Here is a 17,030-nt window from a genome sequence, read left to right as displayed (position 1 = left end):
ATGAAAAAAAGAATGGTAAAAACGAACGAAGGAGAGCGAGAGAAAGTAAGAAAAAACGATAGACAACGAGAGAAAGCATGGGAGAGCGAGAGAAAGAGCGTAGAAGAACGGTAGAGAGTGAAAAAGAATGGTACAGATCGAGAGAATGGAAGAGAAAGAGAGAGGGGAGAGAGAGAGAGAGAGAAAGAGAGAGAGAGAGAGTCGAAGAACTAGAGCAAGCAAAGGAGAGAGTGAGAAACAGAGAGAGAGAGAACAAATTTTTGAAATATGTTTTATATATATTCATATAGCTTTTCAAAATTACCGCCAAAGGGGACAATTCTGCGAAGAGGAAGACGACGACGACGACGATCTGAATGACGTAAATCGAGCTAAAAAATACATGCATAATTCATATCTCAGAATCAAATGCACGTACGGACATCATTCTTGTGTCATTGTGCTCGGAAAAATCGACACTTACCCCCCCGCCCCTACATTTATTTTTCAATAACATTAATTTGTTTAAAAAGGACAACCATTTATTTGTAAAAAACTGAGTTCCTTACCGTAAATGATACACGGTAGCGTCTTTTATTTACTTGGTTAAAAAAAAATTTAAAAAAAGATATACTTAACGCGAGACGCTACCGCGTCTCTTTATATATATATATATATATATATATATATATATATATAGGGTTGGAGGAAAGTACCGGAACAGCAAAATATCTCAAAAACTGAGCATTTTAGAAAAAAAAGTTTCAGATAAAAGTTATACGGCTTTAAAAAATCTATTTACTAATATTATTACTTTGACATTGGATGCCATCGCCAAGATCAGATTGAAATCACATTAACTTTTTTAAATAGAGCACCCTATTTTTGATTTCAAAATCTAATAGCTGGTGTCAAGACCTTTCCAAAACCCTACAAGTTTATTTTTGTTAAGTGCTGTCCAAATTGTGAGGCTTGAAAAACTACAGTGTACTGTAACTTTCAAACATTATAGCTTGGAAGTACTTAATGAAAAATAACTTTTGATTGAAATTTATAGGGTTACATTAGTATCACACAATCTACACACAACACCAAAAACACTCATTTTGCTATCCCTGGGGGGCGAGGGTAGGGAGGGGGAATCTTAAATGCAATGTGGGATCGTGTGAGGGTTTGTTTGAAAAGGTTTTTCGAGACGAGAACAACGCGATGTCGCCGAGGTCTCTACAATTTTTTTTCATAGAGTTATGATCATTTGAGAAACATTGAGATTTTGCATTAGCGTAGGGTTCACGGCGAGGATGTGAGAAAGACTCTCCGGACTTTCTTTTGCGGACACGTGTGAATAAAAATGCATGTAGGAAGGCATGTGCGATGTGCATGCTTGTGCAGTAGTTAACGACTCCAAACCCCCTCTGTGTGTGTGTACGTGTGTGCAAATGTATTTCACAGGAGAGTCAGGGACCTCGTGATTCGTCAATTCTAGGGCCGGTGCGAGAAATTATGGCGCTCCGGGTAAGAGCTCCAAAAATCGCCCCCCTCCTCCCCTTTATCCCTTTTGTGGCTTTCTCGATTGCGTTTACACTACTCGGGATTACAGGACGTGGCAAACAAAATCCCATTTAATATTTTTTTGTTTTTATATATTTTTTTTTTTTTGTTTTTATGTTTTTAATTTTTTGCTGTTTTAAAAATTATGTTTTTTTGTTTTTTATTTTTGTGAATTATTTTTTTTTAATGCGTAATTTTTTTTATGCGTAATTAAAAAACTGTTTATTTTGTTCAAATGAGGTACCTTTATATGAACTTTTTCCTTGCCTTTATGTCAGCGAATTCCTTTACTTTATTACTAATATCCACATCGTTTATCAATTCATTTTTAATTGACAACAATGCCAACAAATTCAATCGTTCCTGAGTCATGGAAGATCGCAAATATGTTTTTATGAGTTTTAATTTACTGAAACTACGTTCCCCACTAGCAACTGTTATAAGAATTGTCAATAAGATCCTCAATGCGATCCATATATTTGGTAAAGTATTTTCCACACCATTATTTACAAATGAAATTTAATGGTTCTACTAGAGTATTCACGTCTTTGAGAAATAAAAAACTTATCGATGACGCATCTACGTCAAGGTTTTCAACTAGTTGTTTAGCATCTACTAATGCTCTTTCAAATTAAGAAATTTGATACTCTCAAATATAATTAATACAAGAATCTAATAGTGTTACAGCAGAGCTTAAGTCCATATTAGTGGATTGCATACTTTTGCTCACAATATTCACTTGATGTAAAATGTCGTACCAAATTACGAGAGTGACTATGAACCCGTTGAAAATATCAACATATTTGTGTTGATAATGTCTGAGCCTCATGTCTAATCTGATGAACCATTTTCACTGAGTGTTATGAAAGCATCGTGAATTTTTCGTGAACTATTTGGAAACAAAAAGGTTTTAAAGAATTGATTCTACTCTCCCAACGAGTAGTGCATAAAGGTTTCACTGTCAAGAATGGCACGCTATCTGTAAAAATTTTCCATCTCCCAACAGAGGCGGTAAATAAAGTGTAGACTCTTTGTATTATTCCAAAAAATGTCACATACTCAGTGCAAGAAATAGCACTGTCACTTAAAACGATTCATACTATGGCATCCACAAGACATAAAAAAACTCGTGGATTTTCTTGAAGCATACGAGTTTGAACTCCTTTATTTTTGCCTTTCATGTTTGAGCCATTGTCGTACCCTTGTCCTCTACAATTTCTAATATCCAAATTATTTTGTCGTAAAATTTGTTTTGTAGTTTCATACAAAGATTGCCCAGTGGAGTTTTCAATCGGTACATAAGTAATGAAATGTTCTTTAATTAATATTTTTTTTAAAGAAACATCAACAAGTTGCAAAGTAAACGATAATTGTTCGATGTGACTTAGGTCTGGAGTGCAATCTAAAATTATACTATAATATTTGGCCTGTATGACACGCTCTAGTATAAGTGACTTAATTGAAGAAGCTAATAAAGAAATTAACTCATTTTGAGTTTTATGACTGCAGTAGTGAGTTTCTTTACACACAATGCCCCTCAAATGTTCATGAAGAGTCATATCATTCCAAGTAATTCCACCAATCTTAAAAAATTCCATTATTTGGTATATACAATTTGTCGGAAGAGTCACGCAATGCTAAATCATTTCTCGTAATATAAAAAATAATATTACATAAGCGATCTAAAACAGTCTGCCAGTGGTCGCGCTCCCATCTGATAATTTTTTGTAAATTTTTATCTATGCTGCTATGCGTGTGTAATCTTTGATTTAGTTTGACCCAATTAATAAAATGTTTTAAATGTTCAGGAGAATTTTTATGCGATCTTAAATTTTCACAAATATGCTTCCAATCGTTATTTCCCGTAGTTGCCAAGGAAGATTTACTATTTGCATTAAATAATTTGCAAGATGTACAAAATACTTTATCTACTGTTACGTCTAGCGAAAAAAATTTTTATTTTCACGCGCCATCCGTATTGATAATAGCCTAATTAAGAATCGGGAACACCCTCCATCCAATTAAGTAAATCATGTATCGAAATTATAATTCGATAACGCTCATACGGCTTTTACATGCGTTACCGCTTAGCAACATCGCGACGCCGCCCCTCGATGCGCGACACTCGCGAGTATCTATCGGCGCTAAGTAAATCTCGTGCGCGCCGACCCCTCGGCTCGCAACCCCCTCTAATATCTTCAAGCTCCGCGCTTTGGAATTCCATTCATCTTTACAATTTAATATAAAATATTAGGAACGGCAAAATTATAATTATCGAAGCGTGATTCTTTCATGAATGCTTCTTGCTACCGCACCATGCAACTCATATTAAAACAACTCTGAAATCGCGACCAATAAAAACGCCAAAATATTTTGAATTAATATAAAGATCTCTCATAGATAACAACAAAGCTTTAACTTTTTATGCATAAAACGATAGCGTGTGCTTGGCGCTATTGCCTCGTACACTCTCAAGTACGATAATTTAAAAAGTAACACTCATAAAAGAATTCTAGAAATCTTTCCTGTTAAAATTAACTCCTCGTAGTAGCAACAATAGAATTTAACATTGCATAACGCTTCGGTACATGGTCTTCCATCGTACCATGTACGCCTAATCGAGATCCTATAAAGAACTTAATTTGTATTAATTTTCTAAGCATTAGATTTTGCATCGAAGAGTGGTATGCGGTATCTCTGCGAGTCGCGATCCCCGGAACCGTCTTCAAGCGCTTTGCGCGAACTATAGGCGCGAGTCGCGCGGTCGCGGAGCGGGGTGGGTTCATAAGGATTACGCGTTACGAAAAACTATCGCTCCGAATTTTTCGCGAACCTGAGGAATCGTCCCACAACACCTTTTGCCCATATCCTTGCCTATATAAGGAGCGAAATCGGAGCTCCAAAATTCAGATCAGTCTTGTTGGTCGAGCGGGATTCGCTGCCATCGGCGACCGCCAATGTGCAGACCTCCAGGTACAATCTCAACGACGGGTGGGTTTACTCCCGATGAAGACATTGGTCTTCGGGGTGGCCCCGGTCGAATCGCCTCTTTCCTTCTCTCTCCTTCCCACCAGAGATCCAGAGGGTTGAACCACACCTAGCATTAGCTTGAGTGTGGCCTCACTCGTTTCTCAGTCTCCCTCCCTTTCATCCGAGCGTCGGAGAAGACTCGCGAAAGCAACTCTTCGACGTCTTCCTTCTCTCTCTCCTTCTCCTACAGGGTCGAGGAAGACTCGCAGACGCAACTTCTCGACGCACTCACCGTCTCTCTACCAGGTAACTCAAACTCTTTTCCTAAATAATATCTATCTTCAGAAGAAGCATTCTAACGGGTGTCCACTCCGACCCAGCGAATTCGTCTCTCTCAACACATACTCGTTTTTCTCTTTGCCATTTGGTTTTCAATCATTAATAAATTGTCTCACTAAAATTCGTAGATCACTCGCACTGACCTCTCTCTCAATCGCTAACGCTTTAAAATCAATTCTTTTGGGAAGACCGGTAAGTCATCTACTCATTCGTATATCATCGTGGCAATCCTTCATGTTAAGCATCATGCCGTTTTTTAAGAGAATATGGGCCGAAGACGCGCACACCTTGCTTACGCCGGCGGACGAAAGCGGTTCTTTCGCCAAATGATACGAGGAATCCACGTTTCGGGGGAGATGACCCGTCGATATTTCCACCCCCTCGTCTAAGCCCCCTCCCCTCGCCGGCAGAGGTAGAGGCGACTTTGGCGCCCGGTCTACCACGGACCTGGGGGAAAGTAAGCAGCAGGCGAACCCCGTTGAAAATACCTCGGACGCTCAGCTCAACTTTCCAGACGCCCATCGACCGAAACCAGTCCAGCCCCAAAAGGATCTTGCGTCGGGCACAGGGAGCAGTCGACCGGCAGGTCGGACCTCTAATTTCGCTCCTACTCGTACCAGAACGCGACCGCTGCCTCCAACTGTCTTCACGAGGAAACCTGTTGGGGTTTCAGAACCTCCCATTACAGCGATCTCGCGCAAAACCCCGGTAGTAATCGAAAATATAGTCGTTAAGATGAGAATAACTAAGGATCGACACGGACACCTCCATCTCTCTCACGGATAATTATATTGTATTTAAGTTACCTTCTTACATATGTTCCTACATAATTAAAAATATATATACACATTTAGTTTAACAATTGCACACGCGTCACCGCTTATTTAACCCCGCCAAGCTCAATCACGCATGTCAAAACTCTTTTACGTCAATAAAACGCTATTAGATTTTTCTAAATTCTCTGCTTATTAATTACATAATTAAATACCTTCCCAAAATGTTTCCTTTTGCCCGTATAAATAAATTGTCGTGTATCCGAACGTGTTATCACACGCTCTAGAGCCACGACTTGTGACAACTGCCTTTATCTCAAAACAGAGGTAAAATCCAACCAAAAGAAAAAACAAAATCTACGTCCCGGATTACAATTTCGCGAATGCGCGGACGTAACACTACATTTTTTGAATAGTTTATCCATGATCTCAAAAATGATTTTTTATTATGCATATTTCTGTAAAATAGATCAGCTAAAAAATGACGCTTCTCAGAATTTAATGGATATTTATATTCATTGTTTACTTCAGCTGAAACTTTCATACTAACAACATGATCTCAAATACTTTCAAATGTAAAAGAAGACCATGATTCGAGATTTTTATAATCAAATTTCGTTCATTATTTCATCATTTTCATTATCATTGTCTTCCTTATTGTCATTAGTTTCATATTTATTTTTTTAACAGGTGATGTTTGCTCTGAATATTGTTCATCTTCCTAAGTGAATATCATTTTTGGCAGAAGAATTAGGGGAAATTGTTGCAGTATCTAAAAGATTTTCAACATTTTCCGTTGGATATTCTAAAGTTGAAGCTTGAACTTCTGTATGCAAAAATTCTGTCAAAATTTTTGCACAAGTTTTATTGCTTTTAATGTGTACTTTATTCTTTTTTCGATAAGCGGAATAAGATAATTTTTGAAAAACATTGTTAAAAGTAGAGGAAATCTGTTTTGAGGCAGCTTATATATATCCCAGCAGTTCTGTGGACGCGTCTTTTCTTTCAAAAGACAATTCTTCTCGATCCGCGGGGTTTTTTATATTTGCCACGCGACCGCACTCGACTCTTGAGTGAATGCGCCATCTGTTGGTGGCGCCGTGGCGCTAGCGTCATGAATAAGATGTATATGTGTGTACACGCACCGACAGACATGGTGTCCCTCCGCGCTAACGCTGGGCTGCCGCACACACGTGAACTACGCGCGCACGTACGTGTTTCATGGCAACGCGGCGGAGGTCAGAGTGCCGGCAGAAAGTAATGGGAGGTGTTTCGATACCGCATCTTCCTCGACGCTGGATCGAGAGAGAAGACACGGAATCGCGGCGCTCGAGAAACTCACAGAAATGGTATCCCTTGCGCCTATACAGGCGGTTTACAGGATACCGCGGTTAGTCGCGCGCTGTTGTAATTTTTAATTCCATAAAGAAATTTACTCGGATACGAAAATTCGTTTGAAAAATAATGTAAATAGAATTACGATTTTTAATAATAAATTCAAATTATGTCATCACGACAATACAGCACTTACACGAAGAGAAAAATTTTCTTCATCTAAGCAAATTATGTCTGTTTAAGATCATAAATTCTTCTAAGAAGATTTTATATTGTTGCTTACATATAAAACAATGAATTGTTGAGATGACATTAAATTTTTTCTGTCCAGTAATAAATTAAAATCTAGAGGCGCGGTCGCGACTTGCGCCTATATAAAAAAAAATTTTTTTTATTATAAAAATCGCAGACCGACCCTCTTTTACGCGAGTCAGCGAGTTTCAAGCACGCGAGATTATCAGATCTCAGTAACGGCTGAACCGATCAAGTTCTGAGTAGTCTCGATAGCTGGGCCCCGACTTGTATAATAAAAGTGTTTTTATTTTTTTCTCCATGCTTTACAAGCGGAGATATCACGACGCAAATCTAAATATTCATCTTTAATTTTTAAGAAACGTCGTCGTCGCCCTCAGGAATTCTCCCTTTCATATTTTCGACACAAGTGGCGCTGGCATATATCAGTCAGTTGTATGCGACTTGTGGTGTACTTGTGATGTATGTGGTGTAGTACTTCTTATCATCTTGTCATCATCATCATATCCGTCGTGACAGGTTCTTTAACGTGATCTTTATTTGTCAGTCATTAACAATAATCTTGGTAAGAGTCTCTGACTAGCTTTGTTTTATTCTTTTTTATTGTGAATTTGGTAATACTGAAGAATACCTACTACCTCACCGATTTTGATGAAGTTAGGTTCATTTGATGCGTTTTTACATAAAATGAACGAATCTGGCAGAAAAAAGTGTCGCTTTGTCACGAGAACCGAGATATCAATCATTAAAGTTAGCAATTGTACAGGTTAGAATATCAGTCATCTTGGCGTAATGTAACGAACTGAACATGCGCTGTGATAGAAGTGTGCACGAAATTTGAAACATTTCTTTATTAATAATCCCTATCAGCACAAGGACGTCCACGGGACGTCCTAAGGACGTCCTGTTACGTTGAGCAAGATATCGTAGGGAGTACCTGTTATAATCCTACGACGTCCACAGGCCGTCCCGAGGACTATCTAAGTTGCGCCTCACAATTTCCCATAGACATCCCGTGGACATTTCAATCAGGCGTCCCCAGGACGTCCATAAGTAATCATTGGGACATACCTACCTATTTCATGTACACTTCAGGACCGTTCAGGATTATTTCAGGATTATTTCAGGATTTACGAGGATTATTTCAGGATATTTCGGGATTATTTCAGGATATTTCGGGATTATTTCAGGATAATTAAGGATTACTTCAGGATGTTCGAGGATTATTTTAGGATATTTGACGATTATTACAGGCCATTAAAATTATTTTTTAAAAATACACATATTGTATCTCAATCTTAATCTTTATTATTTAAATACAAGCTTACTTGTAGTATAAAATTCGCATCTTCAGGATTATCATCGAAGGAGTGCACAACAACAGGCGTCAATTCGCTTTAGTGCTTCCTTAGGATTCGAACGAAGTCGTCGCTGGCAGTGCAGGAACATTGGTAGCTCTAACGTCGAGCACAACAATTGCAGCTCGAAATACTTCTTCTGGGTCTCCTTAGGACAGAAATTCAACCTGTCGTAATCCAAGTCCATCTCGCCGATCGCGACGATCTTGTCCTTGTTATTTAACGACAGGTCCGACAACGACTTCAGGTACTCCTCTGGATTGTCGCATTCCTCATATTTATTGCATCGCGTCGGATGACAACCGACCGTCGAATACAGCCTGTCATCAATTCGCGCTACTCCAAGAACCTACTTGCTATTTTTCTACGCTACCAGCGTGATGATGATCTTCGAGAGGTTGTTCTTCCAACTTCGCTCTAAAATAATCTTGTCTAAATCCGGCTGATGCTTCTGGGACCCGTAATAGATATCGAATAGAATATATCAAAAATAACATCAAACAACATGAATATTTGGCTTAATCCGATAAACTAGCGTCATCTTGGTCATCTTGTTCCGAAACATGTTCCACATTTTTCATTTTATTCACACTAAAAGAATTTATACTAATTAAAATTTCACAACAATGACATTATTATATATTTTTATACATTTTTAAATAATACTTTACATAACGTTTTATTCACGTAGAAATGAAAAAAGGAACTTACTTTCTTTCGTTACGTTCTGATGCATGTCTTAACCAAGACTTAACAGGCACTGAAATAATTTGTTCAGTTGCGTCGGGGAAATAAATTCGTACAGCACCTATAACACGTTAATATACAATAATATTTAAAAGTAACATATATTTATAGTTATGTAAGGTATTTTATATATATTGAACATATAAACAATAAGTACATTATTATTTTATAAAAATAATATGATGTAGTTATTGTCTATCTCTTTCTAACATATATAATAAAAAATACCATATATAACTATTTGATCCCTATTGAAAACGCGCTTATAAAAATGTTTGCACACTTTTTTATCATTCTATCCTTGTTTTATGTCTAATGAACAGTTAAGATTACTGAATACGAATCTTATTGTATTAGTTTAAGTAAATATTGGTTTAACTTACCAAATATAATACTTCTTAAATGCAAATCAAAGAAGGAACGTTTTTTTTTCCCACCAACGTAACTAAATAAGCTTGCAACTGGATCACTTAAAGTTCTTCGCAATATATTAAATGTAAGGGATTTGATGTCTGTTCCTCCTATTTGTGATAGTTGAGTAATCTATAAAGAATATAAATGAGATTAAATCTTTTTGTATGTTATTAGTTTAAAAAAATTATTTTTTTTAAATACATACCAACGCTTTACGATTGATTTTGTTCTCCACTATTAATTTGTCCATTTTCTCTAAGCGTTCCACAGTTTTTAACGGAAAAGATTCCATGTAATCAACTTCCGAAAATTGTTTTTCTGATTCATCTTTTACGGTAAAAATTTTTATCTGGTTTTGTATATCATTTAATGTTGTCGTTGCAATATTTTGTTGGTGAAATATTCTCGAAATTTTGAAATCTATATCTAAAAGTTTTCGTACAATAAATTTTTGTACATCTGACGAAGCTGAAAGATTTTATAAAATTAAAGTTCTTTATAAAATATAAATATACAAATTGTTCTGAAATTCATGATTTCAAATATAGCAAGTTGTCGAAAAGATAAATAAAATTGTAATTTGCAAATTTTTATTTTATGCGGTAATTTTTGAGATATAAAGGTTTAAGACTAGCCAGTAACAAACTGCGCTTAGATGGTATGCATATCCATGAATTGCGCGTGTACCAATGATCGTATGACAGGTGACCATCTAAATCATCTAATCTGATTGACCGACTTTAAGCCTTTACATCTTCAAACTACTGTTTGAATTAAAAATTTCTAAATAACTGTTTCACTTTATTTTTCAAAAACTTTCTTGCTATACTATTTTGATTCGTACATTTTGGAACATCGTCTATTACAAAGCAATATGATTAGTACTTAAATGTGTTAACAGTATGAGTTTTAAAATGTTCAAATTCGAATACATCTTTTTCTCCGTCATCTGTGATATAATCAAAATCATATCCTATGAATAAAAATATAAAATGTTCAAATTATATGACTTTAATTCAGACGTAATTTAGTATTATTGTAATATGAAATATGTGTGTGTGTGTGTGTGGTGTGTGCATAAGTGCGCATGTGTGTGTGTGCACGTGTATAAATTTCTTACCTGTATTAATTTTTGAAGAACTAGCTTCTTCTATATAAGGATTTTTGGACTTATTTATCGTTTCATTTATCGTTTCCGACAGTTTTAATACGGGTTTGCCTAATTGAAAGAAAAAATTGCTGCATTATGAATCTTATGAAAATTGCATTGCGAATTTTTCTACCAATACACATGTATAATATTCTTAGTCCCATATTCTTAGTCCATCTTTAAGAAATAATTAAGGATTCCTTATTCTTATCTGTTTTTGTCTCGCGTACTACATTTTGCAATACGCGAGACAAAAACCGGACAGAGACGAGGAATCTTGATTTCTCAAGGAAAGATTACGAATACAATCGTGAATATCTTCACTTACTTTTACATGATGACGTTTTACATGATTTTTCAAGTACATTTTCAGATGTAGTAATAGGAATGCTTTTTTGTGGAATTTTTGGATAAGCGGGTACGTGAACTCTTTTTTCTTCTTCGGAGAAGCTTTCTTCGCTACTTTTGACAGTTTTCGCTCTGTTCTTTCTACTTTTTTTGGAAATTTCATTATCCTCACTTTGAGAATTAATATCTGATATATATTCAATTTTTTTTTAAATTTTCATTCCTTTATCATATGTATCTGAATAAAAGAAAATACGGTAAATAGTATTATTACTAGAAAATAATATTAAAACAACAAAAAATATTTTAATTTGTATATAAAAAATATTTGTTAATTATAATTTAGCCAAAAAGTATCATTAATTAATGTTTCTACAAAATTTCTAGAAGTCATATAACAGATACATACTTTATTAATATTTTTATTTTGACGATTATCAAAGAACAGATAGAAGTAAAACATTGTAGTTTATGTAAACGATTATTATCAATGTAATTATGTACTATTCTACAAGTAGATTCTTATACCTACTCGTAGTTGTCCAGAATTTTTTTATTTCATGCTGTGGCCAATCATCCATTTTTGAAACACATTTTTTTACTGCCTTTCTAAACTTTTCATTATTGGAGAAAGTCGGCCAATATGCATGTTTTTTATCTTCGGTTATCCAAGAGGATGGTATCATTTGCACTCCATCATTAAATTCTATTACAGCGTATTGCTCCATAATTAAAACTGATAAAAGTAAACACATATATCACATATACTTTAAAAAGTCAAGTACATTTTACTAATGCAATTTGTGAACATAAAACATATTTAACTTCTAATAATGGTAACTTATATTTATTTTTATCATAACTTAGAAATTCTTGTACTTCAAATTCAATATATATTTGAGTTTGATTTGATTCTAATATAAATAAAGATAAAATAGATAAGTGTAGCTTTACCAAATGATACTAGAATTAATGATTCTGATGAAATTAATTTAAGTTAATTTCTATAAAAGATGACATTTATCAAGTAAAAAGAAAATAGCTTGTATTCTTATTAGAGTAAGTTTCTAAATATAAAACAATAAAAATAAGGACAAAAATAAAAAATCTGTAATTTTTGTAGCATCGAAAATATATATGTAGTCTTTTAATATCAAATATTTTATAATATCATTATTCATTATAAATACTAAAAGAGACCGATTGCCCGTGTTGTGAAATCAGAGCGACGCACGCGTTTGCGAATGATGTTATCACGAAATTTTCGTTTGCAAATTGAACTTTATGATTCATGTGTAAGTAAAAGTTTTTGATTGTGATACAACAATATGTATGTAGTCTCTCACTGAAAGTCACAAGCACAACATCTATTCGTGAGATACGATCCAAGAAGAGCACGCATCTTTCCGTTTATTTCTTTTCCCTTCATCTGTGACTGAGAATCTGACCATCTTACAATAATCGTTATTGACAAGGAAATTATTTTTCACATCGGACTTCCTTACATTCTCGCCTATCAACGTAGAACTTGGACACAATAAAAACAAGACACCGTCACAGCATTTTTGTTTAATCTGTCATAACTCTTTTCACTTTTATTTATATTTATATTTTGTTATTTACTCACATTTTTATTTATTTATTCTAACTGCGTGTTCACTTCTTGAATCGAAGGCTCACATGAGGCTCCTGTAATTCGCGATATTATTATTTAATTTATCTATTTTTATTTGCGGTTTCTCGTTTGTTTTTTATAAGAAAATGTTTTTCACTGATGAAGGCTCTGTGTAGCACGAAACGCGTTTGATTTATGTATTAATAATATTTAAAGGAATTTTTGACTCTTCGTTTGATTATAATAATTTATATGTATTAATCCTATTTTGAATAAACCTGCCCGTTATAGGCCTATTTGTCTTATCTTTCTTGTTTACTCATTGACACGAGCTTGTCACTACCTATTTTATTTAATATGTATTTTGTAAGAATAATTTTAATGGTTCTGTATAATCCTCAAACATCCTAAAGTAATCCTCAAATATCCTGAAATTATTTTTTTCAATGCATAATTCTGTATTTTAAAAAAATTCATAAATGGTTATCACGCACCGACAGCCCACGGATCCCGTTTGTGCGTTGCATTGGTTAGTATATGCTGAAATTATGTGTTGGACGTGTTTATAATCTATACCTCCTGTACAAACCTCCTAGGGGCGTCCAAAGTATGTCTTAAGGACGACCATGGGATGTTCCGAGGACGCCCTAAAGGTGTTTTTGGGATGTTCTTAGGATGCCCATGGGAAGTCCTGGGATGTTATAATGCCCTAAACCCGTCCCATTCACATCCCAGGACATTTAGGACGGATTTAGGATCATCCTGAGGATATCTTGTGCTATTAGGGATTACATCACTGTATATTTTATTCTTTCCTCCCTGTTAATTATAAAATATATTATAAAAATGTTCAATAAAAAGACATGGTGTTGGATTAAAAAAATTATTAGTTTTTGTGCAATGTAGATTTTTTTATTAAGGCATGAAAACAATTTATTTTATAAAATTAATTAATTTAATTAATAGACACATTCCACTTACAAATAGAAATCTTGAAATAAGGTCTACAGATGTATTGTTCCCTCCACATGAGTTTGCGACTTTCCACACGAAGGGAGGTTTACCCCATTCCCACCCCTACCCAACCCACTCCTCGCGCGCGCGTAGCTGCTTTTCCCTCCTCACCGCACAGCGCCGCGCCTAAAGCCGCGGCTGCCCATGTCTCGACGACCGGCGGGCAGTCCTTGAGCGCGGTGATACGCGCTTATTCGCAGACTTTATTAATTCTTTTTTATTAACTATGGCAAATGTTAAAAAATGGTAAAGGACTTTTTTGCTCAGTTTTACTTGATCTATCAATCTACGAAACCATGAGCGGAAGTTACCTGACACCCTGTATACAGGGTGTCCTATTTTAAATGATCCAGCCAAATATCTTGAAAACTAAACCTAGTAGATAAAAATCTTTCAGACAAAAGTTGTATGGTTTCAAGGGGGTCATAAAATGGTGTCATTAATTTGACCTTGAATAGTTGCTTAAAGATCACGTGAAGGACACCTTTAATTTTTTATTTAATTAATAATTTTTATTTTTTAATTTTTTTTAATTTTTTGATATTTGTAATTACATTATTTTTTAACTTATTATTTTTAAATCAAATTAAATAAGGTTCAAAATGACCACTTTCTGCACAAAAATGTGCCCAATAATATTGCTGACTTAAGACAAAGAATAATTCGTGGATTTCAAGAAATAAGGACGGATCCAAATGTTTTTCACAAAATTCGAAATTCCTTTGATAGGAGAATAAGGGCCTGCATTTGTGCTGAGAGTGGTCATTTTGAACACCTCATTTAATTCGATTTACAAATAATGTGTTAAAAAAATAATGTAGCGTAGCTACATTCATAAAACATAAGATAGAAAAATCTGTTATGTCAGTTATAGCGGTTCTTAATGTTGAATAATAATTTTAAATTTTATAATCTTTAACTTATTCATACTGAGCGCCGCATATTCGTCGGACTTGAAACATAGTCATAAAGGCAGAATATATAATATTAATTCTTTAGAAGTTCCTTGGCGAGCAGGATTTTGTATATGTTTCTATTTGCATAAAAACAGTATTAATAAAAATTAAGAAGTTAATAATATTGATAAAAGTTAAGTAAATTTGAATTTGATTTGTTATGTGTAACCGCAAGTCATATATTCAACCGCAATGAATCGTTATAACAAGAATACTTAAATTAAATTTTTTGGCTAACTGATATCGAATAATTTTAATAAAAGATATAATTTCTGACAACATAAAGCAAGTCGCGTAAAAAAAGTAATGTTTAAAAGAAGAAAATTACTTATTAACAGATAGAATAATCACAGGAATGATCGCATCAATACTCTTATCGAACTAAGAAACACTTATAAAGATTAGAACATTGGAGAATTTAGTAAGCAAAATGATTCAACATTCTTAATGCATAAATTGTTCAATTTGTATTTAAAAACATCAGAATTTAATTTGTTTAAACAATAAATTTAATAGATAAAGATTAATCATGATAACAAATGGAAACTTTTGAAAACGTATGAATTGCAATTTTAGTAGTACCACAAGCAGCTATTTTCTTCACGGTTGGTTACGAAACTTCTTAGTTATGGTAATGGCGTTCTACGAAATCCCGATACATCCGGAAGATAGGCTTAGAAAAGAAATTCTTGGTGCGTTTTACGAAACTGATGCCAAAATCACATATATAATATATGACAAGGTATGCAAACATCGTATAAAAAACATAGTATGAAAAGATAACATTGTATTTTTTAATAAGTTTTATTTAACCTTTATAATAAATTACTCAAATATTATACTGTTTTTTATATCTTCACATATTGAAAAAATTATCTGATTAAAATTTTTATAAATATTTGTACGTTACTTTTGAAAGGATAATTCTAGTTTTATAATTCGTTCTCTGGATATTTTTCTCGGTGTGTGTATGTGTATTAATTGTCCATTATGTTACTTTTAGGTGTTATCTTCTTCATATTTATAAACACATTATCTTCTGCATACGACTTGTGTTAAAACTAATTTTGTTACTTTTACAAGCATAAACAAATTCTTCAACAATTCATGCATATACTTTAACATTTCTAGAAAATATTTGCATAGTTAGAGCACTTGGCCGCCCACCGAAACCGGCATACGCCATTACTTCAGAAGAATATAAAAATGACTTAAAGAATAATACTTTCCTATCTTAAAGATAATATTTCAAAATTTAAAAAAAATAACTTCAATTGTCGGCTGTTCAAACCGTTAAGGTATTTAATAATTTAAAATCTTGTTATTATTTATTTACATATAATAGGTTTAAAATAAATTGGAAGTAAATTGCATTTATATATTAACAAAACATTTTATTATTTTAGTATCAAGTAGTATTATAATACTGAAAACTAATTACAAGAAACATTTCGAAATATTATTTATAACTATATTATTTATAACTATATCTCGAACTTTTTTAGGAAAAATGAACAAAGACCGTTATCGTTGCTCAATGGTTAGATGTATTCCACCTTTTTGGCGCAACTATTAAAACTGACGTTTTATCTATCGTTAACGGGATTGAAATTTTTAGATGTGGTTTGAATTTATATTTTAACAACAGTTTTGCAAGTCCTACCTTTATTTGCGAGAAGGCAAATTTCATACCTGAAATCAAAAAATAACGATATATCTTACAGACATATTCCACATTTTATACGTATGTCTTAGCGTACATGTGTAAACGTCTTAGGTACAAAATAGAGAGAGACTATTATTAATTAAATACAGGGTGTTCATTAATGGTTGTAACAACCATTAATGAACACCCTGTATGTCTGTAAAAAGAATTTCTGTAAGAGTTAAGTTGTATGCTTAAAAAAAATTTTAATTGAAAATATGTACAAGTTAAATAAGATTGTTCTCACCCATGCACATCCGTGGTCCATCACCAAATGGATCATAAATATGCAGACGAATGTCTTGTTGCTTTATTGGCTTCGGTGAAACGTTCCAGATCAAATTTATCCGGATCCGGATATATAGTTGGATCGCGATGCAATCCAAGCACCGGAATAATGACTATAGTTTCTTTTGAAATGTGGATATCTGTATCTGAGACATCCAGATCTCTAGTGCACTTCCGAAATAAAATGGATAGTGGGGGATATTTTCTTAAAGTTTCTGCAATAAGTAAAAACATAT

The 17,030-nt window shown here is 34.0% G+C and overlaps 1 protein-coding gene and 1 pseudogene across 1 annotated transcript; both read right to left on the bottom strand.

Annotated features, from left to right (window-relative positions):
- LOC120360009 lies at nt 1–566 on the bottom strand (the record flags this gene model as incomplete). Its single annotated transcript, XM_039459513.1, is given in 1 exon segment — nt 1–566. A coding segment is annotated over 1 exon segment (388 nt), but the record flags the coding sequence as incomplete, so codon positions are not given.
- Nucleotides 567–8,484: 7,918 nt separating this feature from the next.
- Nucleotides 8,485–9,038, bottom strand: LOC120360008 (annotated as a pseudogene).
- Between the last annotated feature and the right edge of the window lie 7,992 nt (nt 9,039–17,030).

This window comes from Solenopsis invicta, unplaced genomic scaffold (assembly GCF_016802725.1).
Source record: "Solenopsis invicta isolate M01_SB unplaced genomic scaffold, UNIL_Sinv_3.0 scaffold_626, whole genome shotgun sequence".
Classification (NCBI taxonomy): domain Eukaryota; kingdom Metazoa; phylum Arthropoda; class Insecta; order Hymenoptera; family Formicidae; genus Solenopsis; species Solenopsis invicta.
The sequence above is the reverse complement of the archived record's forward strand: the minus strand, read 5'-3'. Positions and strand labels throughout refer to the sequence as shown.